At 56.5% G+C, this 27,792-nt stretch overlaps 2 protein-coding genes and 1 non-coding gene across 6 annotated transcripts in view; all 3 read right to left on the bottom strand.

Moving 5' to 3' along the window:
- The window catches only part of ARHGAP27 (Rho GTPase activating protein 27), a 37,429-nt gene extending 27,653 nt beyond the window's left edge, over window positions 1-9,776 (bottom strand). Inside the window, exons 1-3 of the mRNA XM_055575646.1 lie at window positions 8,205-9,776; window positions 7,131-7,263; window positions 5,185-5,859 (exon numbers count right to left, since the gene is read on the bottom strand). Coding sequence (XP_055431621.1) covers window positions 5,185-5,841 — 657 coding nt within the window. The 5' untranslated portion in view covers window positions 5,842-5,859; window positions 7,131-7,263; window positions 8,205-9,776. The remainder of the gene's footprint in view (window positions 1-5,184; window positions 5,860-7,130; window positions 7,264-8,204) is intronic.
- On the bottom strand, window positions 984-1,090 carry LOC129651866 (U6 spliceosomal RNA). The gene has a single exon (XR_008714370.1). It is a non-coding gene; the product is annotated as a U6 spliceosomal RNA (small nuclear RNA).
- A 124-nt stretch (window positions 9,777-9,900) lies between the features above and the next one.
- PLEKHM1 (pleckstrin homology and RUN domain containing M1) overlaps window positions 9,901-27,792 on the bottom strand; it is a 57,798-nt gene continuing 39,906 nt past the window's right edge. For 3 of the 4 annotated variants that reach the window (XM_055575643.1, XM_055575644.1, XM_055575645.1), the window contains 6 exons: window positions 25,622-26,542; window positions 23,033-23,178; window positions 19,495-19,688; window positions 13,738-13,801; window positions 12,841-12,998; window positions 9,901-12,107 (listed from right to left, as the gene is read on the bottom strand). In XM_055575643.1, coding sequence (XP_055431618.1) covers window positions 11,996-12,107; window positions 12,841-12,998; window positions 13,738-13,801; window positions 19,495-19,688; window positions 23,033-23,178; window positions 25,622-26,542 — 1,595 coding nt within the window. In that variant the 3' untranslated portion in view covers window positions 9,901-11,995. The remainder of the gene's footprint in view (window positions 12,108-12,840; window positions 12,999-13,737; window positions 13,802-19,494; window positions 19,689-23,032; window positions 23,179-25,621; window positions 26,543-27,792) is intronic. The other variant, XR_008712905.1, reaches the window with a different exon arrangement.

Genomic DNA, 27,792 nt, shown 5'->3' with positions numbered 1-27,792 from the left:
TGGAAGTTGCTCCTAGCTGTCTGGAAGCTGCCTAGGTGCGGCGCCTCCTGGGCTGTTTGCCTACGACACTGCGGAGGCCGGGGCTGTGACCCCTTCCTCCCAGTGGCTAATGCCCGGCGGCAGGGGCGGGCTCCAGTCCAGGTGGCCGGCCTGGCCCTTCCCACCTCTGAGTTGTTCTAGGGCGCAGTGGTGACCACGCCCTGAAATCCTCGGGGCAGAACGGCCCCTGGCCCAGGGGTGGGCCTTGCAGTCTCTGGGGAGGAGTCACAGAGGCCCCTTCCTGGGTTCCCAGACTGCCTCCTGGCAGCATGTGTGTGTGGGGGGGGGGGCCGGGAGGACCGGTGGACCACTTTCCTCCCCCTCCTCCCTCTCTCCCTGCTCGGAAGGGGTGCTTCTACCTCTCTCCTGTTATTATTGTTCAGTTACCGATTGTGTCCGACCCCATGGACTGTAGCCCGCCAGGCTCCTCTGTCCATGGGATTTCCCAGGCAAGAACACTGGAACAGGTTGCCATTGCCTTCTCCAGGGAATCTTCCTGGACCAGGGATTGAGTGTCTCCTGCATTGGCAGTCGGGTCCCTTATCACTGAGGCCTTCTACCCTCTCCTGGGACATCTCATTCTCCCACCTCACCATCAGGCACAGAAAATTCCTGCCTCCTCCCTGCCCCGGTGCCCATGACACGGCTGGGCACATACCGGGCACTCTGAAAGGTGAATACCTGTTTGCCTTGGGCTTGTACTGTCCTTGCTGAGGGGAATGGGGCGGCCAAGCTTGAAAGCCGCCTGGCCGAGACTCAGCCTGGGAGTCAGAGTGGGGTTTGGGGCCTGGAGGAGTGCATCTGGTCTTAACGCTGCCTCCTCCTGGCTGTGTGACCTTTGGTCAGTCACTCAACCCCTTTGAACCTCTGTCTGTTCTCTGGGCAAATGTGGGGTGTGCCCAGGCCTGCCTTCCGAGCCACTGGGAATATGAGTTGTTTTTTTTTTAAATATGGAACACTTCACGAACTTCTGTGTCATCTTTGCTCAGGGGCCATGCTAATCTCCTCTGTATTGTTCCAGTTTGAATTTATGCGCTGCCAAAGTGAGCACTGGGAGGGTGAGCGCTCACAGGATGAGTGAGAGCTCATGGAACTGTTAGCCCCTTTGAGATGGGCTGTCGCGTCTTCCCAGGCTGTTTCTCCCAGTGGCCAACACACAGCACGCGCTTACTACATGCTAGCCTAGCTGGGTGACTGGTGAAATGCCCCATGTGGCAGAGGCTTCTCGCTTCTCGGGGCACCAGTCCCTGCCTCTGCCGATCATCCTGCCCTCCTCACCACCCTCTCCCCTTGTCCGATGGTCCACTCACTGGACACTGTCCCCACCTGCTCTGATGACCCCACGTCACCTCCAGCCACACATGCCTCTCCCTCCTCTCCTCCCCCTCCTCCTCCCCCTCCTCCCCTCCCTCTCTCTCTTCTCTGCTTCCTCCCTCTCTCCTCCCCTTCCTCCTCCCTCTCCTCCCCCTTCTCCTCCCCTCCCTTCCCCCTCCTCCTTCTCCCCCTCTCCTGTCCCCTTGCTCCCAGCCTCTGCTCCTCACTCCTTTCTCCTGGGGTGGAATCTCTTCAACTACCTCCTCGCCATCCTCTGCCTCCCTGTTTTCCTGCCCCTCTCAGGAGATTCTGGGGAGCCTCCACCCAAGATTTACACCCACACCTGGCCACATAGCGTCTCCCCTCTCTGCCTAGCTTCTGAGAATTGTCTATACTCTGCACCTGTGTCCTCAACCTTCATTCCTCTGACCCTTTGCTCTCTGCCTTCAGCAACCCCTGGACCAGCTCCTGTTAAGCTAGCCGCTGACCTTCTGGTGGCCACTTCCAATAAAGCCCAATGACCTTTATCTCACTTTCTCTTTTCTTCTGGACGCTCCTTGGCTTTTGGGCCAGTGCTCTGCTGCTTTCCCTTCTTGTTCCCTGACTGTTCTTTCCTCTTTCGCTCTTCTCTCCTCCCTCTATTGCCCAAACGCTGTGGCCCCGGGGCTGTCTCGAATGCGGTGGCCCCAGGACTGTCTCAGGCGCTCTTGTCCACCCCTATCGCTCCACTATCACACGCCGAGGGCCTCCTCCTGGGCAGCAGTCCTAGCTGTCCTGGACTGGAGCCAGGCAAGGACAGAGTGAGCATCGCCTCCTTCCTCCACCACCTCCTCCCCGGTTCTCCAGGCCGCAAACAGCACCATTGCCAGTGCCAGAGTGCACACTGGGAGACGGGAGCTCCTCCTGATAGCACTCACCCTCGCAGCCCATTGGCCACCAGGTCCCACCCAGCCTACCTCCCAAATCTCCCGCCACCACTGCATGCCTGGGAGACCGCAAAGGTCCTCGTCATTCCTCCAGGCCCAGCCGCAGGGGTCTTCCCTCAATCCCCTTCTCCTCTCTGCTGAGAGCCTTCCAATGGCTGCAGAATAAAGTCCAAATTCCTGCCTAGAGCCCATGAGTCCCTGCTCAGCAAGACACCATCCACTCCCGACCCCACACTCTCATCCCTGAGCCCCACCTGTAAGGTCTTGGACAAGTCTGCCCAAGGGGCATCACAGCAGAGCCCAGGACCACAGTGGGAGAAGACCTCCCGCTCAGATCCCAGTACCTCCTGAGCTCAAAGAAAAATCATCCCAGCAGCCAGCGTCTCTGCCTCGAGCCTCCGGCACCTCCAGCTGCAGTGGTGTGTTAGGAGTAGGTGGACATATAGATGATCAGGGTAGCGGGTAGGGCTTGTACAGGGAGGCACTGAGGTGTCTGCTGGAGACCTGGGCTTCCACCGAGATGCTCTGCTCAGTCTCAGCTCTGGCCCTAATTCACTGTGTGACCTGAACAAATCACTTAGCATCTCTGGTCCTGTTTCCTCCCCGATGTAATGGGAATAAGACCACGCTCCCCGTGGCCATGTTTTATTTGAGTGTCAGCTGCCGGCCTCCCTTGACACTCCATCCAGGACAAACTCCAGAGGAGGGGAGTTGGTTCCTTCCTGGGAAGGAAGTCCCACCCTGCTGTGTGTTCACAGCAGCACTTAGAGAAGGAGTTTCCTGAAACGTGAGCCTGCCTGTAATCTCCTTGGAGAAAGTTCCCAGCTTTCCCCTCCATTCACTAAGTGAACTGATGGAACACCTGCCAAGCACCAGGTGAGCCTTTGGCTCTAAAGGGGGCCGAGGCACAGCTCCAGCTCTGGGGGGCTCACTGTCTGGGTTGGGAGACTGGCAGGAGGGGACAGATCTTCAGTGTGGGGCACAGGCCGTCTGTGATAGAGCTACACTCGAGGTGCTGAGGTGCGTGGGCAGAGGTGAGGTGCGAGAAGATGTGGCACCTTTGGGACCTTACAGGTCCCGGGTTTATGGTTAAGGGAGCTGCCTCTCCTTGTCCCTCCTCAGCACATTCCGTAAGGCTCTGGCCCAGGCTCGATGCCAGGAGCTGGGATTCAGAGAGCAAGGCCAGTGCCCCACCTCCAGAAGGGAGGAGTGCACCTCCAAGAGCCAAATAGATATTCTCACCATCACAAGGACAGAGAGTGTGGAGAGGCGCGAGAGCCTGCCGAAGAAACGGAGCGGCGCCGGTGGGGCAAGGAGAGCAGGCGTGCAGCCATATATTCCAGAGAAGATAGAATAGATAGATGGTGGGCTGGCAGAGGCGTTTGGCGCAAGGGTTTGGCTCCATCACCCTCCACCTCCTCAGCTCCTCCCCTCAGGGTCCTTGATCTCTTTCCTTGCAGCCGCACGTTGTTCCCCATTCTGGCCACCAGAGGGCGGGCTGCCCCTTGCAAAAACTGTAGCAAAGGTGGAGCCGGCCCGGAGGAAAAGATACCCAGTGGGACCTCAGCCAGTCTTCGCAGACCGCCTACTACGTGTCAAGCACTTCCACGCTTCACCTCTTTTAAGACTCTCAACAACTCGAATCCTTTGATATTGTTCTGCGTGTACACAAGAGGGCATCGTGGCGGGGGGAGTGAAGTGACTCGTTTAGCAGCTGGCAGGTGATCCAGCAGAGTCAAATTCGAGTCTGTGTAGCCTCAAATCCTGAACACTGCACCATAAGACCAGGAGGAGGGAAGACCCGGGGCCTTGCAGATGGGGACGGTGCGTCCTTCCTCTGGGCATCCCAGACTCAGTCTCCGCACGTGGCAGGCATCAATATTTATTATAATCATATTGGGTCCAAAAAAGGAAATCAGAGACTCACAAGTCTCAGGAGTCATCTCTCCACCGTCCCCTAGCCTCTTGGTCTAAACGCAAACTGAGACTCTGAGTGAGGAAGTGGATTGCCCATAATTACACAGCTGCGGCAGATGTCAGAAGGGGGCCTGTGCACCGCACCCCCCCCCCTCTTGCCCGGAAAAGTCCCTAAACTTGAAGAAGTCCGGGCCAGCAAAGGATTTTGAGGTTGTAAGAGTTTTAAAAACGTGCCCCTATTTTAAAAATAATATTTAAATATTATTTCAGAAATCCCCAAATTTACATAACCAGATTCTGAGGCAAAAAGAACATCCTCACTATAACTGGACTTATTTCTGAAACAAACCCATCGAAATTAAAAAAAAAAAAAAAAAAAAGAGGAACTAAAATGTTGGAACCAGCCAAAAAAGGAAGCAGACCCCTGACTTTCACATCCATTATCTCCTCCGAAGCCCAAGCTCATGTGAGAAACGCGAGGCAGGTAGAGCCGGCGGCGGCACTCCGCCACCATCCCTTATTTCATTCCAGATGTGTTTTGGAATGGTTTGGATTTTAGAAAGGTAACGGGCCCGCACCTGCTACAGGGGACATAACGCTCCCAGCAAGGCTTGGGCGGCACCGTATGATCGGGTTTACTTGCTCTTCTATAGCAAAACTTGAATATTCACACTATTAAGGCTGCCCACGGCAGCACATGGGCTCAAGTTAAATTCTACCATTAACTGAGTTACAGAAGCCCTTTGAGCTCCAGGGAGCTTTGGCATTTGGGAACTGCAGATAAGAAATCTTGAGTGAGCCTGTTCCCCTCTGGTTTTGTGGTTGAGCAAGTTAGGCTCGGCGTGAGCGAGTTGGTCCAAAGCCGGCAGACACAGCTGCTCCGTCGAGCCGGGACTTAAGGCTCAGGGGGTCTCCCAGCGTCCGGGCTCTTGGAGGGTGGGAGTAACCCCCGCCCCGGTCTCCCTGCTCCCGGCTCCCGGTAGCGTACCTGCTCCGGCCGCTGCTCCGTCGGCGGGTCGCGCACGTCCTGGATGGCCTCGTAGACGTTCTCGGAGTTGCTGCGCGCCAGGGGCCGCGGGCACACCCATGAGCCGGCCACGCTGCAGGCCTTGAAGCCTCCTCCGCTCCCGAGGAGGCCGGCAGGGAGCGCGGCGGTGCGGGCCAGGTCGTCCAAGGACTGCGCGGGCCGCACGGGCGCCGCGGGCCGCGTGTACAGGCAGGCGGGCGAGCCAGGCGCCAGGCTTCGACGCTGGGTGGCCGCGCCCGGTCGAGCTCGGCCGCACAGGGAGCCCGCGCGGCCCCGGGGCTCGGCGGGGGCGCCGTCGGGTCCGGAGGGCGCCGACGCGCTCACGAAGCGGTAGTCATAGGCGAGCGGTTCGGGAGCTGCGGGGCCCTGGAGGGGCGCGGGCGGCGGCGGGGCGGGCGCGGGGTGGCCGAGGGCCGGCAGCTCGCGCACGTACTGCGCCGGCAGGTAGAAGGGGCGGCCGCCCGGCTCGCTCCGCACGTGCCACCAGTGCTCCGTGCTGCGGCGCAGCAGTCGGTAGCGCTCGTTGGGCTGGATGGCGACGCGGCGCCCGTCCTTGCCCGTGTACTCAAAGGGATGCTCCACCAGCACGTAGACGTCCCCCTCGACGTCCGCCGACATCGCGGCCGCCGCGTGTCCCTGTGGGCGACGAGGAGGAGGGGCGCGGAGGTCAGGACCGCCGAGAGGGCCGCGCTCTGCACAGGGGAGCCCGAAGACTTCGAGTCCAGAAGCTTCAATCGTGTACGTTCGGGCCTCGGTTTACCTATCTCGAAAACGCGGGGCTTGGACGAAATAATCTCTACGGTTTTAATTCTTACACGCAGCGATGGAATTAAGACAGCCATTTCATTCTGCGGCCTGGAGTATAAAATTCTATCCCTCGGTGGGGAGATGGTGGTTAACACCGGTCCGGCTTTAAAGCCAAGGAAGCTTTAAGGCTGGTTGGGGGGGACATCACGTGTGTATAAAAATTGGGCCTCAGTTTCCGCATTTGTAAATAGCCCATACCTCCATTCCGCCCTGTCCGGATACTTCCAGGAGCCCTCAGGGAATCGCGTCCTTGGCAGCTCCTATCGCCCCAGCCACCCACCAAGGCGCGTGAGCCCCAGGCCCGAGGGGGACAGAGTTGGGGCGCAGGTTCTGGGAGCGGCCCCCGCTTCTCTGTACTCTGGGAGTGTCCCTGCCCTGCTTAGTCCAAGGGCCTTGGCATAAGGGGCCGCGACTGCCAAGGCCGGGGAAACCGGTTCTCTTGGTTTCTCTTTCCTTCCCCAGCGGCTTAGCCACAGACGTGACCCCGGAGCCCCGCCCGCCCAGACCGACCAGCACCTCCCCCTGCGCTGCGGCTCCCACCTCCACGTCCAGAGAGAGGCTTGGCCCTTGCGGCCTGCCCTCTGCCCTGCGGTCTCTATATTGCCCCACGAGAGTGGTCCCTAGAGAATCCACTCTTTGATAGTGACTATCCGTGCGGTGTACCCAAGGGACCCCCAAAGTTATCCCGGAGTGAACATCACAACCCACTCTCCCTCTCGCAGGCTCAGCCTGGACCCTGGTGTGTCGGGGGAGCGGCGTCACAGCTCAACTGGAAGTCCGTCTGTGAGGCTGGTCCCTCCAAACCTTTACATTGGCCACATCGACTGCCCCACGATGGTGACCTGGGACCAAGCAGGTGCAGGTGGAAGCTCGGCCTCTAGTTGAGTCTGAGCGACCCAAGGCACAGGGTCTGGCCGCGGGGCGCCTAGCGCTCCTTCTCTACTTTCTCAAACTTTCCTCGACGGGGAAGGAGTGTAAACTGAGCCACTGAGCACACTGGGCCCTGGACGCGGGGTCCTTGAGCTGACTGCAGCTAAGCCAACCAAGCTTAAGGACACCCTTCTCTCCACCTTCCCCCGGACCCCCTGCCTCTCACTTACGTCGGCAGGGCGGGCCTCGCGGAGCCCATGGGCGGGCTGGGTGGAGCCGGAGGATGGATGCAGGTTAGGGCCCTGCCATCTCCTTGGGCGGGGCTTCAGACGGCTTGGCAGGAGAGACTTCAGGGAGCTGGAGCTGGTAAGGAGAGCAAAGAAGGTGAGTGACGCTTGGAAGCACCGCCTTCAATTCCCGAAGCGGCGGTGTCTGGGAGGGGCGGGGCGGAGCCTGAAGAAATCCGCCTAGGCCGGTGGGGCCTTGGAGGCGGGACCCGAGCAGAAAAAGGCCTGAGGGAGGGGCAAGGGCAGGGAGGGCTGCGGCCGAAGGGGCACGGAAGGTTCACGAGTGGAGCCAAGGGAGGGTAGGGTCCGGCCCCTGCCGCGCCCCACCCCCACACGCGGGATACGGCTTCCAAGAGGCTCTGCGTCCCGCGGACGCGATGCTTCGGGACTGCTCCACCCGGCTTGCCATCTAGCCCGAGCGTCCCCAGTCCTAGCAAGGCTATTTGCATCCTGAACCATCCGGATTGCAGGCACTGCCGCTCCGGTCCCATCCTCGTCCTCCCCAGGCCCTTTTCGAACTCAGCTCGGCCAGGCCTGGAAAAACTTGGAGTGGGGTTCCCACTGCAGAGACGCTCCCCGGAGCGCGGGGTCACTGGTTGGGTGGGGAGGGGACCCGGTTCTCGTCTCCTTCCCCGATCCTGGGGGGAGCGAAGAGAGGGATCAGGGGAGCGGGGAGGGTCCCTGGAGCGCGAAGACCGACCCTTCACCAGGAGGTGCCCTGCGTCCACGGCTTGGGAGACAGACAAGAGTCACAGCGGCGCCCACGCCTGGGTCGGCGCAGGGGACCTGGACCTGGGCCCCTCCTGCCCCAGGACGGCGAGCAGCCCTTCGCCTCCCACCTCCTTCTGAGCAACGGCAAGATCCGTCCCGAGCCGCGCTCCTCCCAAGACCGCTCAGCTCCGGCTCCTGCGCCTTGCGCGAAGGGTGCTTGGTGCTGCCGGGTGAGGACCCCGCCACCTGCAGTCCCCCTCCCCACCCCAGATCAACACTCCCGCCCATCAGGCCCGGCCCTGGCACCTCGGTGTCCGCTCGCTGGCCTCGCCTCCACTTGTCCTGGCAGGCGCGCGGGGGGCTCGGCGTCCGGTGCTCCCTCCTCCACCGCCCAGCTCCCGCGCTGCCCTGTTTCCTGTTCAACAATATAGCGAGGGAGGCACCGGCGGAGAGCACCCGGCAGAACTTCCTCCCGGGGCTGGGGCTGCGGCTGCGAGAGACAATCCCCGGTGTCCTGGCTTCCTGTCCTCTCTGGGACGGGCCAGCGCCCGAGGAGGGCAGACGCCACCCCCTTCCCCTGCACCTCCCGGGGATCCTGGGCCACACCTGGCTGTCTCCTGGAGGAAGGCAGCAGAGCCAGGACGGTGGGTTGAGCGGGGAGGAAGGCGGGCCAGATTTCCCTCCACCGCTGCTCTACTCCATCCCCTTTCCCCTACCTCCTGGCCTGGATCCTTGTCGGGGAGGAGCCCCCCCCCTCCCCGACCCCCAGCCAATCCGTCAAAGCTCAGAGCAACCTCCTGGGGTTGAACTCAAGATGCTCACCTTATCTCTGCATCTCAGTTTGCTTTCCTGTAAACTGGGGACAGTAACACCTACTTCATAGGATTGTTGTTGTTGTTCAGTCACTAAGTTGTGACTCTCTGTGACCTCATGGACTGCAGCAGGTCAGGCTAATGTATTGTTATCATCACATTGTAAGAACACACATCTGATGAATTATTATTATCACTAATTTTATTATGAGATGAGCCCTCCTCTTTGGGGTTGAATTGGGGTCTCCAAACCTCCCATCTGCTATCCTCCTTTAGGCAGGAGGGGGAAGGGAGAAACAAGTATTCTCAGAAACACCTTGCTAAGGATGGACGACTGAGTCCAAAGGCAGCACATTGGCTGTGTACTCTTCTGGGTCCCGCCTCTTCACACCAGGTCCCTCAAGGCTCCTCCAAGCCCACCACCTCCTGCCCTCAAGGGAAGTGGGGCTCATGCGATGGGCAGAGGGTGCTCCCTCAAAGGCCGAAAGGCTGCTTCCAGGACAGGAAACTGCAGACATGAACCTTTCAGTCCCAAGTTCCTGCACCCTGATTTCCCTGGGAATTAGCCTGTTTCCTTCTTCTGTCTTTACAAGAGCAGTAGTGGGCTTCCTCCTGCAGGCCCTCCCCGCCCCCCAGACTTCTGCTGGAACTTCAGAGGAAAGCTGGCAGCCAAGACCAGCTGGAGCCCTAAAACCATGAGCCCTGAATCTGGCCCTGCTCACAAGCCTTTCCTTCCTGAGCCTCTTTCTCACCTTGGATGACCAGTGGGAAATGGTTTCACATGTTCCAGTGTCAGGGGTCTGTGCTTTGACATTTAAGGAACAGGAAAGAAGCATCACAGTGGGATTCCAGGCATTAGCTTCAGTTACATGAGTGTATGTGAATAAACCTTCCCAAAGGCCCTGAAATCCTACCCCATGGCGGGGGGGTAGGGGGGGTGGTGGGGAAGGGCTGACTCGGAGGAGAGGCAAGGGTGGGGGACAGACTGAAGAATTACTTCTACTATTCTCCATGCTCACTCCTGGCACACAAACCCCCTGCTTGCAATGTTTACCTATAACCACCCCACTCCAGCCCTCCCCTGTGCCCAGGGACTGACTGAGAACAGTGGAGGCTATCAGACAGTATCTGAGGGCCTGTGGTCTCCCCCAGCCAGTGGAAGCTTTCAGATTCAGAAACCAGACCACAGATTAGAAACAGCAGGTCTTTACTGCAAAATCACTCAAAAGTCACATGGCCGCAGTTCCTTCTGTACATGGCAAAGCACTTCTCAGGGCCAGGGCCCTGCACTAGAAACAGTTTATTGCATAAAACAAAATTTTAAAAATAGTGTGGGCACTACTGAGGTTCATACCAGCTTTCCACTGGAGGTGAGGAGGGTGAATCAACTCATCTGAAAGCATCAGCAGCTTTTTGGTGGTGGGGAGGGAGGCGGTCAGCTTTAATGCTACTGGTCTCGGAGAAGGTGTGGAGTGTGGTATGCCAGGCCCCGCTGAACCAAAGTGGGCTTCTCCAGGGCCTCACTCCCGCTGCCACCTAGGGATCTTCTGGGATACAGAATACACTCACTGGGCTGGGCTCAGGCAGTGCTGCCCACCCCAGGACCACCAATTCTGGCTCTGATCAGGCTGTGTTTCTGGTGGAGCATTAATGCTGGCTGGGGGTGGGGTGGGGCTAAGGATCCACTTTCTGGTTTAGGAGGCGTTGGTACGCTGAGCACAGGTGTGCACTATCTTCTGTGATGGGGACAAAGAAGTTGTGTGACAGCCCCTTCCCTGACCCGCCCACCACCTCCTCCACTCTATTGCACAATTTATCCAGCTCCACAGGGCTGGGCAGGTGACTCAGCAGCCGAATCACCCCAAGGGAAAGGTGGAAGTGGGTTCGTCTCTTGACAGTGAAGGTGGGTATCTACCTGAGGCCTCCTATCTCAGCTGAGCACAGATAAGATGGTCAGGGGGGTCCCAGGGCTGAGAGCGGCCTGCTGGGTCTAGGAGAAGTGGGGGGGAGGCAACAGAGAAATCATGCCCCCCAAAGCCCCAGGGTCTAAATATCGCTTTGAAAACAATTTCAGGCTCCACCTGAAGATCCCCTCCAAAGGCAGTCGTGCTCCAATGAAATGTTCCAATCTCTTGGCAGCGGCCCTCCTGGGCTAGTCCAACAAAACTTTGTGAACTCATGGCTTCATAAACTGGCTGAGCATCCTTCCACAGGTGGCTTCTCCTGCGTGTCCTTGCGCATCTCTGCAGCAGGGCTGGCACTCTTCGTGGAAGGATGGTGGGGGGCAGTGTGGATCCAGCCTACCTCGGTCCCGGCAGGTCCGGCAGGCGGGGGTGTGTTCCTGAAATGCGTCTGCAGCAGCCCCCTGCCCATCTGGCTGCCAGTCGGGGGTAGGGGTGAGGAGGGCAGAGGGCTGAGGGGTGGGCCAGATGACGACCCTTCCCTGGACCAAGGAAGGCTCAAAGTGCAGACAGTGCTGGTTCCGAGTCATGGCCTCCTCCTCCAGGACCAAGATCCCGGGCTATAGGAGAGCCGCAGCAGGGGTGGGGGGTGGGTTTTGACACAGAGAAATTGAAGGGCTTTTCAGGTGGAGGGGGACCAGGGAGCAGATGGGGCCGAGGAGGGGAGAGAGCGTGGCCCTCAGGACTGAGCCCGCCTGGCCCACGCGGTTTGGCACGTTGTACAGGAGCTGTAAGCAGCAAGCGCCCGGTGAGGGCGAAGGAAAGGCGCCTGCCAGCTGCTGGGCTCTGTCCCGGGGGCCTGTCCACCCAGCCACCACCCACCTCCAGGCTGGGCCTGAGCGGTTTCTACACATTTGCTCAGGGTGAGAATGCCTGGATTTCTTGGGTGACTTGTGGAGGGTCAAGAATAAAAAAATATTTTCTGTCAAAATATGAAGGGGAAAAAACCCACCTTAAAAAAACTAGACCTTTTAATCAGGAATGTGGAATTGAAAATGTTCCCCAAGTCTTGTTTCCACAGTGTTGAGCAGCCCTCATGGGGATGGGGTGTCAGTGAGGGGTGCTGGGCTGATTAGTGCAAAGGCCCCCTCCTCCCACACCAACAGACAGGGGGCACCTGCTGGTGTCCGTGCCTCCTGGAGCAGATAGGTGGGGGATAAGAGGTGTCATCAGGGGCTCCTGGGGCTCCCTCTAGTAGGCCAGTCCTCTGGTCTCATCTGAGAGTCTTCCTGGCTCTGTGACACCTTGAGAGTGTGGCCAGGCTGGTGGCCAACCCGGCTGGGATGGCTGACCCCAGGGTCCCGGGTTGGGACAAGAGGTGGGATTAGGTGAGATTGCTCTGCTCCTGGTATTTGCGCCGGCGGGCACAGCGGGGGCAGCCCTTCTTGACCACGGCCTGGCAGGTCTGGTGGAAGACGGTCTTGCATTCGCCGCACCTGGGAGAAAGCCGCAAGTGCTGCTGGGACCTCGAGCCTCCGGGGCTCGAGGCTGGTCGGTGCTCCTGACCAGAGCCGGCCACCCAAGGCACTGCCTCTCCATCCTGGGACAAAAGGTTCTTGCCGCAGTGCTGATCTCTAAGCCCCACGATGCACACTGATGCCCTCTATTGTATTTCCCTTCTTATAAATACTACTGAGACTCACTGATTCCTTGCCTGTGTTCCAAACACTCTACGGTTTAAAAAACTCAGCCCCAGGTCTGTTCGGGGGGGGTCGAGTTTGGGTCTGGGGACACCTGCTGAAAATGAACGGATGCTCCCACTGGCTCAGTTTTCCACTCCCACATGGGTTGGAATGGAAGTTTGATGGAGGCCTCTTTCCATTTAGAGGCTTCTGATAATGAGTGATGACTGGGGACAATCGTTACGGGGCAGAGGCAGTGGCAGGTACTGCCCACCAGGTGCCCACTTTGTGCCCGGCCTTGTGCCAGCACTCCAGGCCAGTAACTCACCCAGCCCCTCCTCCACCTGTTTGCAGAGGACAAAAGTGAGGTCCTCCCCACGCAACTCAAAGGGCAGCAGCTACCTCTTCCCTAGGAAGACGGGTGGCTCGGGGGAGGCAGGGAGTCCTGTGCGGGCTTGGCCTGTCCCCCTCGCAGTGGCACCTGGGACTTGCCCCCACCCAGGGGTGGGGGTGGTGGGGCAGGGTGGCCGGCATGGCGTCTGCATACCTGACTGTGGTGTCAAACTCAAAGGGAAAGATGATGTCATGGTGGTGGCAGATCTGGCAAATGAAGCCGCGTTGGGTGCACAGGTCACAGTGGTAGACGTGCTGGGAGGCAAACTCGATCAGGGCCTTGAGGAAGCCTTCGTACACCCCATCCGCGATCTGTGGAGGGCAAGTGCCGGCCGCCAGGCCTTCTGAGAGGCCGTGCCATGCCCGAGGCCGTCTGCAGAACGTGGCCTGCTGCTCCTCCTGGCACCCTGCCTGGAGCATTCCTACCCCAAGAGGAGTTTCCTTCCACTTGGGCAAGCAAACCTCCCCGAGTGAGGCCGAGCCATGCAGGCGTGCAGTCCCTGCGCACAGAGGAATCCACTGTCCCCTCCCTCGAGGAAGGGAATGTCCCAAACCCTCACCCTCCCTACGCCCTCGCAGCCTGGAAGGCAGCTGAGCCCTGTGATCCTGGGCTTGGCTGTGGTGCCTGCCTGTCCCAGCGGGACGGAGGGCTCAGTTACTGCCCCAGGAAGCGTGGATGGCCGGACATCCATTCTGAGCTGCTGAAAGGCTGAAGATGGGACGTCTTGCCTCAGTAAACTGCAGCCAGCAGCCCCTGCCCCAACATCTCCCTTTCTGATTTCTCCAGGAATAAGTTTCTAGGAATTAGGTTCCTCTGGGCTTCCCTGGTGACTCAGACAGTAAAGAATCTGCTTGCAATGTAGGAGACACGGGTCCCATCCCTGTGTCGGGAAGATCCCCTGGAGAAGGGAATGGCAACCCACTCTCGTATTCTTGCCTGGACTCTTTGCGACCCTATGGACAGAGAGCCTGGCAGGCTACAGTCCACAGGGTCGCAAAGAGTCGGACCTGACTGAGTGACTAACACACACCTCAGGGGTGGCATTCTCACCTGCTGGAGGTCGGCGACACTGTACTTGTGAGGCGACTCCAAGAGATAATTCCTGTGGTTGAGCCTTCAAAGACAAGACAAGAGGCTCCTCAGAAGGAATCTGGGCCCACCTGTGTTTGCGTTCATTCCCTCAGCACCGCTAAGCAGGGAGAAACAGCTCCAGCCTGGGCTCGGGACCCGGACTCCAGGTGCCCAGCTGCCAGGACCTTGGGCAAGTTCCTTAACCTCTGAACCTCAGGTTTCCTCACCTGAGCAAGAGAACTCTTTTCGGGATTAAATAATTTATTTAAAGCATTTGGCACAGTGCCTTGTACATAGTAAATGAATAATTATTAACCATAGTTGATAGCATTGTATTGTATAATTGAAATTTAAGAGCAGAACTCAAATGTTTTCTCTCTCTCACACACACACACTATACAGGTTGCTCAGATGGTACAGAATCTGCCTGCAATGCAGGAGATGCAAGTTCAATCCCTGGGTCGGGAAGAACCCCGGGAGGAGGAAATGGCAACCCACTCCAGTATTCCTGCCTGGAGAATTCCATGGACAGAGGAGTCTGGTGGGTTACAGTCCTTAAGGACACAAAGAGTTGGGCACGACTGAGTGACTAACACTTTCACTGTTCATATATACATATATATATATATAATATATATAAAATATGTGAGGATGATGGATGTGTGAATTAATAAGATGGGAGGAAGTCTTTCACAGAATTGCTATTGCTAAGTCACTTCAGTCGTGTCCGACTCTGTGTGACCCCATAGACGGCAGCCCACCAGTCTTCCCCGTCCCTGGGATTCTCCAGGCAAGAACACTGGAGTGGGTTGCCATTTCCTTATCCAGTGCATGAAAGTGAAAAGTGAAAGTGAAGTCGCTCAGTCGTGTCTGACCCTCAGCAACCCCATGGACTGCAGCCTTCCAGGCTCCTCCATCCATGGGATTTTCCAGGCAAGAGTACTGGAGTGGGGTGCCATTGCCTTCTCTATTCACAGAATAATCAATCATATATCAAATCATTACAAAAATACTATAAATATCTTACAACTTTGTAAATTATACTCAATAAAGTTGAAAAAAATTTTTAAGATATTTTAAAAAGTCTATTTAAAAAATAATGATGAGGAGGATGATGAAAGCTAATGCTTGGAGCCAGGAACTGGACTAAAAGCTTGATATATATTAATTCATTTAATTCTCACAAGAATCCTGTGAGGTTGACGCTATTATAACCCTCATTTTGAGAAGAGGAAATGGAGGCACAGAGAAGTTAAAGAACTTGCCTGTGGTCACACAGTTAGAAAGAGGCACAGCTGGAGTCTGAAAGCAGCAGTCTGGCTCCAGAGCCTGCGTCCTTCTCTCCCAGGCGAGTGCCTACAGGCTGCTAATAGCTATTGTCATTACTGCCGCCATCGCGCACCAGGGGCGGTGCTGGGGACAGAAGTGCACCAGGCGTGGCTTCTGCCTTCCTATTGTAGCCCCTGGTCTAGCTTAGGACAGACATTTAAGCATCTGGTTTTGGCGCTCTGGGAGAGGAGGTGAGGCTCCTGAGTGCACAGATCCCATTTCAGAGGTGGGGGTGGGGGGCAGAGGACCAGGGCTCAGCTGCCACCAGCCTGGCTCTAGTGTCCACCTCACCAATGGCAGAGATCCCAAGGGTTACATCCTGAGAGATGGACAGGAAACACCTGCAAAAAATTCCCGCCTGGCCTTGCTGTGTGTCTGTGTGGTAGTGGGGCTGGGGTGAGAATTCCCTGGTCTGAGGATGCGCGGGAGCCTGCCCCAGGGTGCTCCGGACATCTGGAGGCAGGAAGGTGCCCAGCCCCACAGCATCTGGAGCGGGTGCTTGACTGTGCCCACCCCAGGGCACGGCCCCGGTTCTAGGAGGAACCCCACCCAGGGCCGAGATGGCGAGCTCCACCAGGCAGCCCACGCTGTGCTGCCAAGTGGCCACTCAGTGCAACATGCCGGTCTCCCTGGTAAACTTCCAGCTTTCTGGGAACAGGAAGCTGCCGTTTATCACCAGGAAAATGCAGGGGGAGGGGCAGAGGGGGCGCACAGGCTGTTCCTGAGCCGGCAGGAAGGGTGGGGCCTGTTTGGATGGAGAGTCTTCTCTGTCATCTACTCTCTGCTCAGAGTCGTGGAAGCTCAAGGAGCCAGCCAGGCCACCTACCCTGGGCTTGTGAGGCCCTCAGTGAGGCCCTCCAGTTGCTGTGGAGGGGAGGTCAGCGCAGCCCCCTGAGAGAAAGATCCCAAGATCTGCCGGTTTCTCCTCAACCCTTCCTGTCCTCTCAGCCTCCACCCCAACCACCTGAGTCCAGGCCTCCTCATCTCCTGTGCCAGTTACCACACCAGCCCCCACGCCCCACTGCTGCCAAACTGGTCTTCATGGGAGTGTGACCATCCCATGCTCAAAACTCCTCAACAGCTTCGGCTGCCAGCAGAATAAAATCCTAGGCCTTTGTGGTGGCACAGAGGGTCTTCGAGGTCTAGCCCCTGTACCCAGTCTGGCTGCGCTGAGCCCTGCAAAGGTCCTGGCAAGCCACGCTCCCCCTCTACTCCCCCTCTACTCCCCAACCCCCCACAGCCATGGGTTCCCTCCGGAAAATCCAGTCCAGGCTTCCTCTGGTTTTTTCACTAAACCCTGGTTCACCACATGGGCGATGCCGTTTGTGTTGGGGCAACTCCGCTCTCCAGTGAGTGAGGACAGAGTGGGATCTGGAAGCTCTTACAGTGTACTGATGACAGCCAGACTGGAGAAGGGCGACCCCAGGTTTCTGCTTGGCTCCCTTTAATACTATTTGAATACTACCTTTGTAAAGAAGAAAAGCATTTTTTTTCTTTTTAAAAGGAGAAAGAAAACTCCACCAATCTTCAGCTGATGCCACCTCCTCCAAGAAGCTCCCTGGCTCTCTGCACCCTGCCTCCTTCCCTCACAGCACACGCCTCCCTGACCCAGGGCCATCTGTTCCCCTGTCTCTGTCCCTCCCTAGACACTGGGCCCCTCATGTGGCCCTCACCACAACTCTGGCAGGCCACATGAACATGGGGATCACTGGCCCATTTTACAGACAAGAAAACCGAGGCTCGGAGAAGTGAAGCCACTTCCTTGAGTCACACAGCAAGTCTGGGGGCAGGTGAAGGCTGCTCCTGAGCTCTTTCTTCACCCTATGCTGCTTCTGAAAATGGGACTTCTGCAGGCCTGGCCCTGCTTTCATGAAGGCTGGAAACAGCAACCAGAGAGAAAGAGGCAAGACTGCTCCCAGTTTCCAGACAGGGCAACCTGGACAGGCCAGTAAGGCTGCTGACCAATCTCAGCAGGGTAGGGATGGGCAAGTGAGGCTGGCACTCAGGACCTGCCCTACAGGCAGCTGGTCTACTCAGGTCTGCAGACATCCCTGAACCGGAGAGGGTCACAAGTTCCCACCTGACCTGAGATTTCACCACCCTGGACGGGGGCAGGAGGGCAGACTCTGGGGCCCTGGGTCCTGGAATCTCAGAAAGGATGGGAGTGAGGACCCACTGATGATGGAGACAGCAATAGCCTCCCCAGAAGCAGCCATCTGGGTCCCTCATGGTGGCCCCCAGAAGGCTTTCTGCTCTTCCAGGCCCTGCAGAGACCAGGGATCAGCCAGCTGCTCTGAGAGCCTGTGAGGGGCCAGCCTCTGTGCTTTGCCTAAGAGAGGGCTCCCCACAGCATCTCCCCAGTGCAGAGCAGCCCTGGGAGGGCAGGGACCAGGGCTGAGCAGGGGAGCCCAGCAGACAGGGTGTCTGCGCCAGCCCTGTCGGGAGGAGTGGCTGCACGGGGAACATGGAGGGGCTTGTGAGCTGCTCCAAGTCCCCAGAAACCAGCAAGGAAGCCTAGCTGGGCAGCAGGCACAGGCTCGTCCATCCGAGGTCTGTCCTCCCAGGGCCCCAGGACAGCATAGGACAGAAGGTGTCACCCCCTACCCCCAGCTGAGCACTGAAAGTCCCCCAGGCACTGGGCACCAAGAAGCTCTGTGCAGGGCATCCTGAGAGTCCTGGCCCAACCTTGTCCTCTTGCAAGGATTTGGGAAGAGCTGCTGCCAGGGTGGCAGAGCCAAGCCGCTGTGGGGCGGAGGGCTGGTGGGGCCCTGGGGAGCCAGGAGACCAGCCCCTCTCGCGTCTTGGGCCTCCTCTCACACATCCCCACTTTCCTTCTCACTGCCCAGAAATTTCTCCCTGTTCTGTCCGCACACGGGGCCTTCATCCACAGCCCATGCACATCACTACTTCTGTCTGGAACACTCTTTCCTGCAAATCCCCTCTTTCCCACTCATTTCGAAGGTCTCACACTGGAGGCCAGTTCCTCTAGGAAGCCCCCTCCCCCATCAATGCCCTCCAATATGGGTCAGACCCCCGATTCCGCTGTACTTCCAGGGCGTCCTGCTCTCTCCTCCGCCCTCACTCCTGGGGGTAGCCGCTGCCCTGCTCCCTGCCGTGCCCTCCAGAGGGCAGGATCCAAGTCCACTGTGCTCAGTCCTGGGCCCCACACCCCTCGCCGGGCACTGAGCGCATTTTCAATAAGCACTTGTCAAATGAATGAAGGCATTACACGCACAAATAAAAGCCACTCCTAAATGCAGAGAGGGAGTCCTCCACCCAGCCCTGGCATTTCTCCCAAGAAGTTGCTTGTGCACTGACCCTGTGTGTAGTATATGTGTGTGCGTGTGTGTGTCCCTGTGTCCAGGCACTGAACAAGCCACTCTTAGATGTGTGTATGTGTCTGGGTCCCTGTGTGTGTGTGTATGTGTGTATCTGTATCTCTGTGTGTGTATCTGTGTATGTGTATGTGTGTCTCTGTGTGTGTGTGTCTCTGTGTATCTGTGTGTGTGTGTTTCTCTCTCTGTCTCTGTGTGTGTGTCCCTGTGTTCATGTGTGTATCTGTATCTGTATGTGTGTCTGTGTGTCTCTGTGTGTGTGTGTGTTTCTCTCTGTGTCTCTTTGTATGTGTGTGTGTCTGTCTGTCTGTGGTGTGTGTGTGTCTCTCTGTCTGTCTGTGTATCTCTCTCTGTCTCTGTGTCTGTGTGTGTGTCTCTCTTTGTGTGTGTGTCTCTATCTCTGTGTATGTCTATCTGTGTGTGTGTGTGTCTCTGTGTGTGTCTGTGTGTGGGTCTGTGTGTCTCTGTGTATGTGTGTGTGTCTCTCTCTGTCTGTGTATATGTGTATCTCTGTGTCTCTGTGTGTGTGTGTCTCTGTGTGTGTGTCTCTCTCAGTGTCTGTGTGTGTCTCTCTCTGTGTATGTGTGTGTCTGTGTGTGTCTTTGTGTCTGTGTGTGTGTGTGTCTCTGTGTGTGTGTTTCTGTCTCTGTCTGTGTATGTGTGTGTCTCTGTGTGTCTCTTTGTGTCTGTGTCTCTGTGTGTGTGTCTCTCTCTCTGTCTGTGTATGTGTGTGTCTCTGTGTGTGTGTGTCTCTGTGTGTCTCTTTGTGTCTGTCTATCTCTGTGTGTGTGTGTGTCTCTGTGTGTGTGTGTGTGTGTGTGTCTCTCTCTCTGTCTGTGTGTCTGTGTGTCTCTGTCTGTGTGTGTGTCTCTGTGTCTGTGTGTGTGTGTGTGTCTCTCTCTCTGTCTGTCTGTGTATGTGTGTGTCTCTGTGTGTCTCTTTGTGTCTGTGTGTCTCTGTGTGTGTGTGTCTGTGTCTGTCTGTCTGTGTGTGTGTCTCTCTCTGTCTCTCTGTCTGTGTATGTGTGTGTCTCTGTGTGTCTGTGTGTCTGTCCCCGGGTCTGGGCGCTCACCTCTTGCTCAGCTCCTTCAGGGCTCCGCTCCGGCACAGGCCCAGATAGTCCCCCAGCAGCTTCAGCTGCTCCCGGCTCCTCCCGATGAGGCGCATCTGCTCCACGTGCTCGTACAGCGACGCATTCACCAGCTGCAGGTTGATGAGGGGCTGGGCCCGGATCTGTGTCAGGAACTTCAGGGCCTGCCTGCAGACCTGAGGACACCACCGGGCGGTGAGGGTGAGACAGGAGGGCCATTTTGTGAGCGCCTGAGGTCGCCAGGCGCTGGGCCACCTACTCCCTCACTCACCCCTCCAGCCAGCTGCCAAGGGAAGCGGCACCATCTTCATTTTACAGATGAGGAAACTGAGGTTCAGAGAGAGGAAGTGACTTGGCCAAGGCCCACGGCTCAGATAAGTCAGGATTTGAACCCAGTTGATCTGGCTTCCAAACCTGCTCTTTCCCCTTTGGCACCAGTGGCTGCCCCTCCCTGACCACGCGGGGACAGGAAGGAGGGTCCACACGCCTCTCCCCCTGGGCCTCACAGATCCTTCCCACTATTTCCTGGCCTCCCTGCCCCTGCCCCCACTTTTCTGCCGAAAGGAAACAGACACTACCCTGGGCCGACTCAGGAACCAGGTGACCGATCTGAGTCAGGCTCCAACCACAGGAAACCATGGATCAGATACAGCTTAACCAGGGGTTTCCCGAGCTTCTTCCGTCCTCACTAACAGCACCAACCAGGGCAGGGCCTCCCTCCAAGTCTCCACGTGGAGCTGAGTGCTCGATCTGGGTTTCTCCCACTTGATAGACGTGGAAGGTTCTACTCAGCCCTGACCCTAACACCAACTACTGAGCGCCTATTATTTGCCAGACACTGGGCTAAGGACCTTGACCGCATCCTTTCTTCATCCTCACAACAACCCAGAGGGGAAGGTGTCATCATCCCCATTTTACAGATATGGAAACTGAGACTCAGAGGAGCTAAAGTGACTGATCCAAGCCAACAGAAAGAAAGCAGAGCCCAGGTGTGAACTGAGTGCTGTCTCTGCACCCTTGGCCGCCTCACTTACAAAGAGAAGCCCCTTCCCCTGCAGTCTCTTTGGGGAGGATAAGGATGGAGGAGCTGAGGTGTTCTCCACCATCAACCACCCTGCAGTGCTTAGTCCGACTTTGGATCCTGGCTCCACCCCTTCTCAACTGTATGACCTCAAGAAACTTACTTAACCTCTCTGTGATTCAGTTTCCTCATCTGTAAAATGGGGGAAATACAAGCACCTACTGCATGGGATTGAGTTTAGATTAAAAGAAAATCCAGGTAAGCAGCTTCTCAGTGAATGGGAGTTGCCATCAGATTCTGTGGGTGCCTGTGTGGTCCAGGCGTCTGTCCGCTGGCCCCAGGGGATGGGCCAGGGCCAGAGGAGACTGTTAGGCCAGGGCTGCTCTTCCGGCTTCAACCAGCATTTCTCACCTCACTGGTATCTCCACCTTTCCCCATTTCCCAGAGCCCCGAGGAACCAGCCCCCAGCCGACAGGCATCCCACTGGCAAAGGCCTGGTGAGTCAGTGACTCAGGTCAGACTGCTGTTGCCCAGCCCATCCCACAACTCAGCCCCAGGCTTAGGGTGAGGCCCAGATGAAATAACACGCAGGAATGCGTGCTGAAAACTGCCAAGTACACAGACAGGCATGAGCTTTGAGCTCTCCTGGGACTGTTTCTCCCCCACGGGTGTGGAGGAGACAGACAAAGGGAGAAGCCCCAGGCTCGGGCTGACATCCTGCCAAGTGCCAGACAGGCCTTGCACAAGTGGGTCAGCCAGACAGTGGACAAGGGGCCCCTAACCTGCCAGCCTGCCACTTCCTATTCTGAACCTTCCTCTCTTTCCCAGGTCTGGCATCTTTGAGAGAGCTGGATGCTTCCTGACCTTAGGTATGCTGAGGGAATTGTTAGAATTTTCTAGTTGGAAAAAGGAAGTGGCACCAAAATTACAGCAGTGAATAGGGAGATGGCTCAACAGGGGCATCCGGATGTTGTAAATGGTGAGGGTGTTTTATGACCAGAGGGTTCTTTGTATTTGTGGTCATCTTGAGGTTTAATTTTCTCCATGTAGTTAATTAAATACATAACACCGAGGGCAGGGGTGAGAATGAGGTAACCAGTAAAAAAGCAAAAGTGAAGCTAATATTGGGACTTCTCTAAGCTAATGTGGTCCAGTGGTGAAGATTCTGTGCTTCCAATGCAGGGGGTGCCGGTTTGATCCCTGGTGGGGAAACTAAGATCCCATATGCAACATGGCCAAAAAAAGAGAAAGAGAACCAAAGTGAAGGTAACAGATGTTTTTCATCCCCAGGGGGTGGAGGCCAGGGTGGTACAGGTTCCGAGAATTACGTTCTCTCGGCTCTGATGGGGACATATGAGGAGACAGCATGGCTGCCAGGCCTGGGTCTTGAGAGAAGTAAACAGCTACTTCCTCTGTGTCTGTGTCTTGTCTTAACAGAAATCTGTGCCTTTGGGAGAAAGCCGAGTCCACACCTCTTGAGGCAGACCCTGACCGAATGAATTAGGGGCAGAAGGTGAGGCCTTAGGAAAGGGAAGGGGCACCATCTAAGCGACTGGTGGGTTCTGTTTCCTTTAGTCCTCACTGCCCGGAGACAGACACTGTAATTAACCCCCCTTCACGGACACGGAGCCTGGTGGGCTGCTGTCTATGGGGTCGCACAGAGTCAGACACGACTGAAGCGACTTAGCAGCAGCAGCATGGACAAGGAAACGGGAAGCAGAAGAGTTTGCTCAGGGTAACACAGCTATGTAAGTAGATAAGCTCAGCTGAAGAAGAGGAAAATCTGAAAGACTGCAGAATACATCATATTTAAAAGCATTTGGTGAACATCAAAAAGTATCTAAGATGTAATACTAACTGAACAAACATGTTATAAAGCATATAAGCCCAGAATGATTCCAAAAGTAACAAAAAGTAGACGCTTGTATGCCTGGAAAAGGTTGACTGCTCCCAGGGGGAAGTGTACCAGCTGGCTGGCCCATTCATCCATCCATTATCCATCCATCCATCATCCATCCATCCATCCATTATCTACCCATCTACATTCATCCATCCACCCATCTATACATCCATCCACATATCTACCATCCATCCATTCATATCCATCCACCAAGCCACCCCTCAACCCATGCATGCAACTACCCACCTAACCCATCCATCCATCCTCTATATCTAACCTATTCTATCATTTCTGCCTATCTATCTATGCTGGCGCTCTAAGCAGTTTTATCTGTGCCCATGGGGAGCTGCAGTGAACCATCCTGATTCCCACCTGAGGACCAAGGCAGGCATGGACAGAGCTCTGCCCAGGGGCTGTAGACCAGCACCAAATTACTTTCTTGGTCAGCTCCCCCACATCATGGAGCCTAAACTAGTGACCCTGGCTTCTCTAGAGCCAAACTCCCCCAAACATATGAATGGCAGCAGCAAAGAGGAGCGACCCCTTCTCTGTCACTCAGCAGCGCTGTATGGCTATGACAGGCTGGGCTCAAGACTTACCAGGCGCTTGGTGAGGTCCCAGTTGTGGATGATCCTGGCCGGGATCACTGAGACATCGTCTTGATGGCAGATGTCACAGTAATAGAGGCCAGAGAAGGCACAGAGCTTGGGTCGCACAAATGAGAAGCCGATCTGCCGCGAGCAGCCTGCGGAGAGGAACAGGGGGAGGGTGAGCAGCAGTGGGGCCAGAGTCAGCTCCTGAGCAACACAGGAGCCGCCGAGGCAAAGGGCCTGCTAGCTAGGGAATGCAGCCAGATTAGAAAGGAGAGCATGAAGATAAAAACAACCGCCATTCATATTCCCACCAATCAGAATCAACTCTGGTAATTAATCTATACGACAAAACACTGTAAGAATTATTGTCACTGTTTCCCAGCTGAAGAAACTGATGCACAGAGAGGTTAGGAAACCTGCCCACTCACACCACGAATGGGTGCACAGCTGGAGTCAAGTTTGGGTCAGGTTGGAGCAGAGCCTGAGTTCTCTTATTCCTAACTGCCTCTGTTCAATGTTTCCATGGCTTGTCCACCAATCACAGCCTCCGCTAAGCTCACCCCTCCACCGGGGCCCAGAAATGGAAGCAGGGAGTCAAAGTCTTGGCAAGGAGCTGGGGACATGGGGCTGGACATAGAGGTGGTGGACATGGCCTGAAGCCAGGGCCTGTTACCTTGGGATGGGGCACAGGGCCCAGCTTCAGTCCCTCTGCTGGAGCCCCCCAAAGCAGGGTGCAGAGGGGATCAAAGTAGGGTGTGCCCAGGGCACCAGAGGCAGGGCTCAAATCCTGAGCACAGGCCCTGCCTCCTACAGGGCTAGGGGGTATCCCTTCAGCCTCTTGGAGACTAGAAGGGCTGATTCTTTGGTGTATGCGCTGTCTCATTCTGACCCTCACTGAATTTTTGCAAGGCTCCAATTCAGCTACTATTTGCTACTTTGTGGGGTTATTACAAAGTTTAAGTGAGGTTTTGAAAGGAAACTATGAGATACAAGCCAGATGTCAGAGGCTGGTGGCCTGGCCACAGAGTTCTGTGGGCAGAAAGAAGGCCCAAGCTCCCCAGTTTCAGTCTGGCTGGCTCGGGGCTGGCGGGGGTAGGAGGGATAATGGTGGCAGGTGTGCGGAAAGCTGCCTGCTAGCATCCACAGCCCCAGTGCGGAAGCCCTCCTCCTAGCCCTGGGGGCCTGGCCTCCTCTCTGAACCTGGAGCCTGTGGGTTAAAGGGCAAAGTGTGCGTGTTAGGAGCTGGCAGGTGGGGGAGGAGGGCAAGGGGTGAACAGGGGCTTGAAGACTTTTTTCTGCAAGAAGCTCTGCTCTGCATAGCTTCTCCATCCTCCGGGGGTGGAAGGAGGAGGGGGACCAACCACAGACCACTTCCTTCAGATGCTTGAAGCAGGCTTTCCCCTCCAGTCCCACATGCTCCACCCCGACGGGACGGCTCCTAGATGGCGCACAGCTGCGTCTCCCCGTGCAGCAGGGCCACCTCCTCACAGGCCAGCTGAAGGGCCCAGGCTGAAGGAAATGGGTGTCTGGACTGAGGAGAAGACCTAGAAATGGGATGTGAGCAAGGGAGTATCATGCAGCCTTGAAAGCACGGGACTGGAGAGGCCGTGTGTGTGCCTGGCTAAGAGCACAGGTTCTGGGGCCACTGAGTCCTCTTCCGGCTCCACCATCGCTCGCTGTGTGAACCTGGGACAGGTACTCACCAGTCCTGTGACTCAGTTTCCTCAGCTATAAATAGAGACAAATCCCAACGGGGTTGTTGTCAGGATTAAATGAGACAATCCAAAGAAAGCATCTGGCCCAGTGCCTGGCATGGGAGGACTGGATCTGATCATGCTAATGACAGAGCAGATGTACTGACGTAGAAGAGTGTGCATAACATATTCCTAACTGGATTAAAGCCAAGCTGCAGAACAACAGATATAGCTGAGCTGTCTAAAATCGTGGCCGCAAGCCACAGGTGCCCATTTAAATATATTATTAAAAAGGATTTCCCAGGTGGCTCAGTGGTAAAGAATCTGCCTGCCAATGCGGGAGACCCAGGAGCCATGGGGTCGAAGAAGCCCCTGGGTCGAGAAGATGCCCTGGAGGAGGAAATGGCACCCCACTCCAGTATTCTTGCCTGGAAAATTCCATGGACAGAGGAGCCTGGCGGGTTGCAGTCCACGGGACTGCAAAGAGTCAGACACGACTGAGCATGCACACACACACATTATTAAAGCCAAATGAAAATTCAGTTCCTTCCACACCAGGAAGCCACACGAAATATGCAGTAGCCACACGTGGCTTGTAGCTACGCTACTGGATGGCACAGAGTCTAGAACATTGTCATCGTCACAGAAAGTTCTGTTGGCCAGCAAGTAGTATGAGCCTATTTTTGTAATTAAATACCTGTGCACACTTGTAAAAGCTTGCAAAAATATTTGAAGCCCTGGCTCCAGAAGAATATAATATGATCATGGAACAGCCTAATTTGCTGCAACATCCCCAAGGCAGTATGGGGGTGCCTGTGGGGAGCAGGAAGGAGTGCAGAGCCTAGAGCAGGAGGAACCCCAGTGCGGGCAGGCTGGAGGTGGGGGGACAGGGAGTCAGCACCTGCACAGAAGCAGCCCTGGGAGTCGAGGCCTTTCTCTGTGGGGATGGCCACCAGGTACTGCAGCAGGAAGCCGTTCTCCCGCGTGGCAAACTTCAGCACCTCCTGACAGCTTTCATCCAGACTGCCGCCGAGGGTCACCGCCTCCTCAGCCGTCTCCAGGTAGGACGCCAGGACCTTGCGTAGCACCTCCCTCCACAGGGCGGCCTCCTCAGCATTCCCGGCCTGCAGCTTCAGGATGGCCTTGGCCGTAATGATTTTGAAGAAGGCTGGGCCCCCGAGGCTCGTGTCAGGCAGGATATCGCGGATGGTCTCGACCCCGTGGCTGTCACTTAACATCTTCTCGTTGTTTCTCACGCGGAAGCACTTGAGGGACTCCAAGGACAGGGAGAAGATGTAGGGCATCCACGTGCGGTCCGTGTACAGGTAGAGAAGGGACTCTTTGATAGCGTCGGGCTCAGGCACCTGGGAGAAGGACCAGTTGAACTGCGGGCCCTGGGGGGTTTCAGCCTCTATGTGCAGGTCCGAGGGGGCTGGGTGGCCACCCTGGGGGACCTCTGGGGGGTCCTCGGGCTCCTCCGGGTACTGGATGGTCACCCAGTCGTCCTCCTGTAGCGGCCGGCACTTCTGCAGCACCTCGCGCACCCGGTCCAGCCAGTCCTCGGCTTCATCCCGGGACGAGGCGCGCAGGGTCAGCTTCTTGCCGGAGAAGAGCAGCTCGAAGCGGCCGTCGCTGTGGGCCGGCCCCACGGACTCACAGCGCAGCAGTGAGCAGGTCTCCACGCAGGTGCGCTCCTTGCCGCTCAGGAAGAGGCGCAACTCCAGCGGGGAGAGCTCGCAGAAGTATTCCTTCCAGATTCCCATGGCCCCCCGCCGCTCCACTGTGCCCAGCTTCAGGAGTCCCCGGAATGGGTTGGACAGCCCTGCAGGCAGAAAGAGGCATTTTAGATGATAGGCCTGCCCCTTCGCCACCCTGGATAATCTCTGGGGCCCGAGTCCTGTCGTGGGTGTGGACTCCGTGACCACCCGGAGAACATGGCCACCGCCGGCTGGATGGGAACGTATTTTGAGAGCCTCCCTCCTACCCTCACCCCAGCTGATGACTGTGTTCTTGAATTTCACTGAGAAAAGAAAAGCACTTCAACAATCACCTCCGTGTGCGTGTCACTACACCCTCCCCTTCCAGCATCTGCACCCACACTCTGAGTCCCGTCGCTGGGGATGAACTGACTGTGCTTCTGTCTGAGGCCAGCCTCCCATCTGTGCAATTGTGCAGGGGTCCCCCCAGCACCACCCCGCCTACTCAAGGACAAGGACGTCTCTCCAGCAATCTTTTCTGCCCCTTCTGCGTCACTGTCTTCTCCCTCTCTCCTGGATCATTCCCATCAGCTCACAAACTCGCTGTTATTTCTCCCAGCATTAAAAATATCTCTCGACTCTACTTGCATCTCTAATTACCACCCTGGGTCTCTGTCCCCTTTACAGAAATCCCTCTGAGGAGGTGTGGGAATGTCTCTGGGACCCCCTCCTTCTATTCTTTCTTGAACGTCCTCCGAGCAGCCTTCTGTCCCGAGTCCACAGAATCTGCCCTTGGCAAGGCTACCAGGCCCTCCTTGTTGCCAAGTCCTAAGGCTAGTCGTTGGTCCCCATCTGGCCTGGCCCATCAGCATCACTGCACACAGCAGAGCCCCCCTTTCCTGGGGTCTTCTCTGCCATCACTGGCCCCCCTCTCCTGTCTCCTGGATGCTCCCTCCTCTCACTGGCCTCTTCATGGAGGCCCTGGGCTTGGCCCTGGTTCTCTTCTCTACTAATACCCACTTTTCCTAGCTGATCTTCCCTGGTCTTGGGGCTTTATGCCAACAACTCCTCAGTTTTCATCTCCAGCCTGGACCTCGCCCTTGAGCTTTAGATTCTGATCTCCATCTGCTCCGTGTATGTCTAATAGGCTTCTCAAAGTTGACACGTCCAAAAATGTGTTCCTGATTCTCCCACTCCAAACCCACTTCTCTCCTGATGTTCTTCGTCTAGTAAAATGGCAAACTTCATCCTCCCAGATGCTTGGGCTAAAAACTTGGGAGCTATCCTTGATTTTTTTTTTTTCCTTTCACACCCCACATCTAATCTATCAGCAAATCCTCTTGGTATATCCAGAGCCTTTCTCCACTTCTCACCG

Source organism: Bubalus kerabau, chromosome 4 (genome assembly GCF_029407905.1).
Source record: "Bubalus kerabau isolate K-KA32 ecotype Philippines breed swamp buffalo chromosome 4, PCC_UOA_SB_1v2, whole genome shotgun sequence".
NCBI lineage: Eukaryota > Metazoa > Chordata > Mammalia > Artiodactyla > Bovidae > Bubalus > Bubalus kerabau.
Note: the sequence above shows the minus strand (reverse complement) of the source record. Positions and strands in the feature narration are given on the sequence as shown.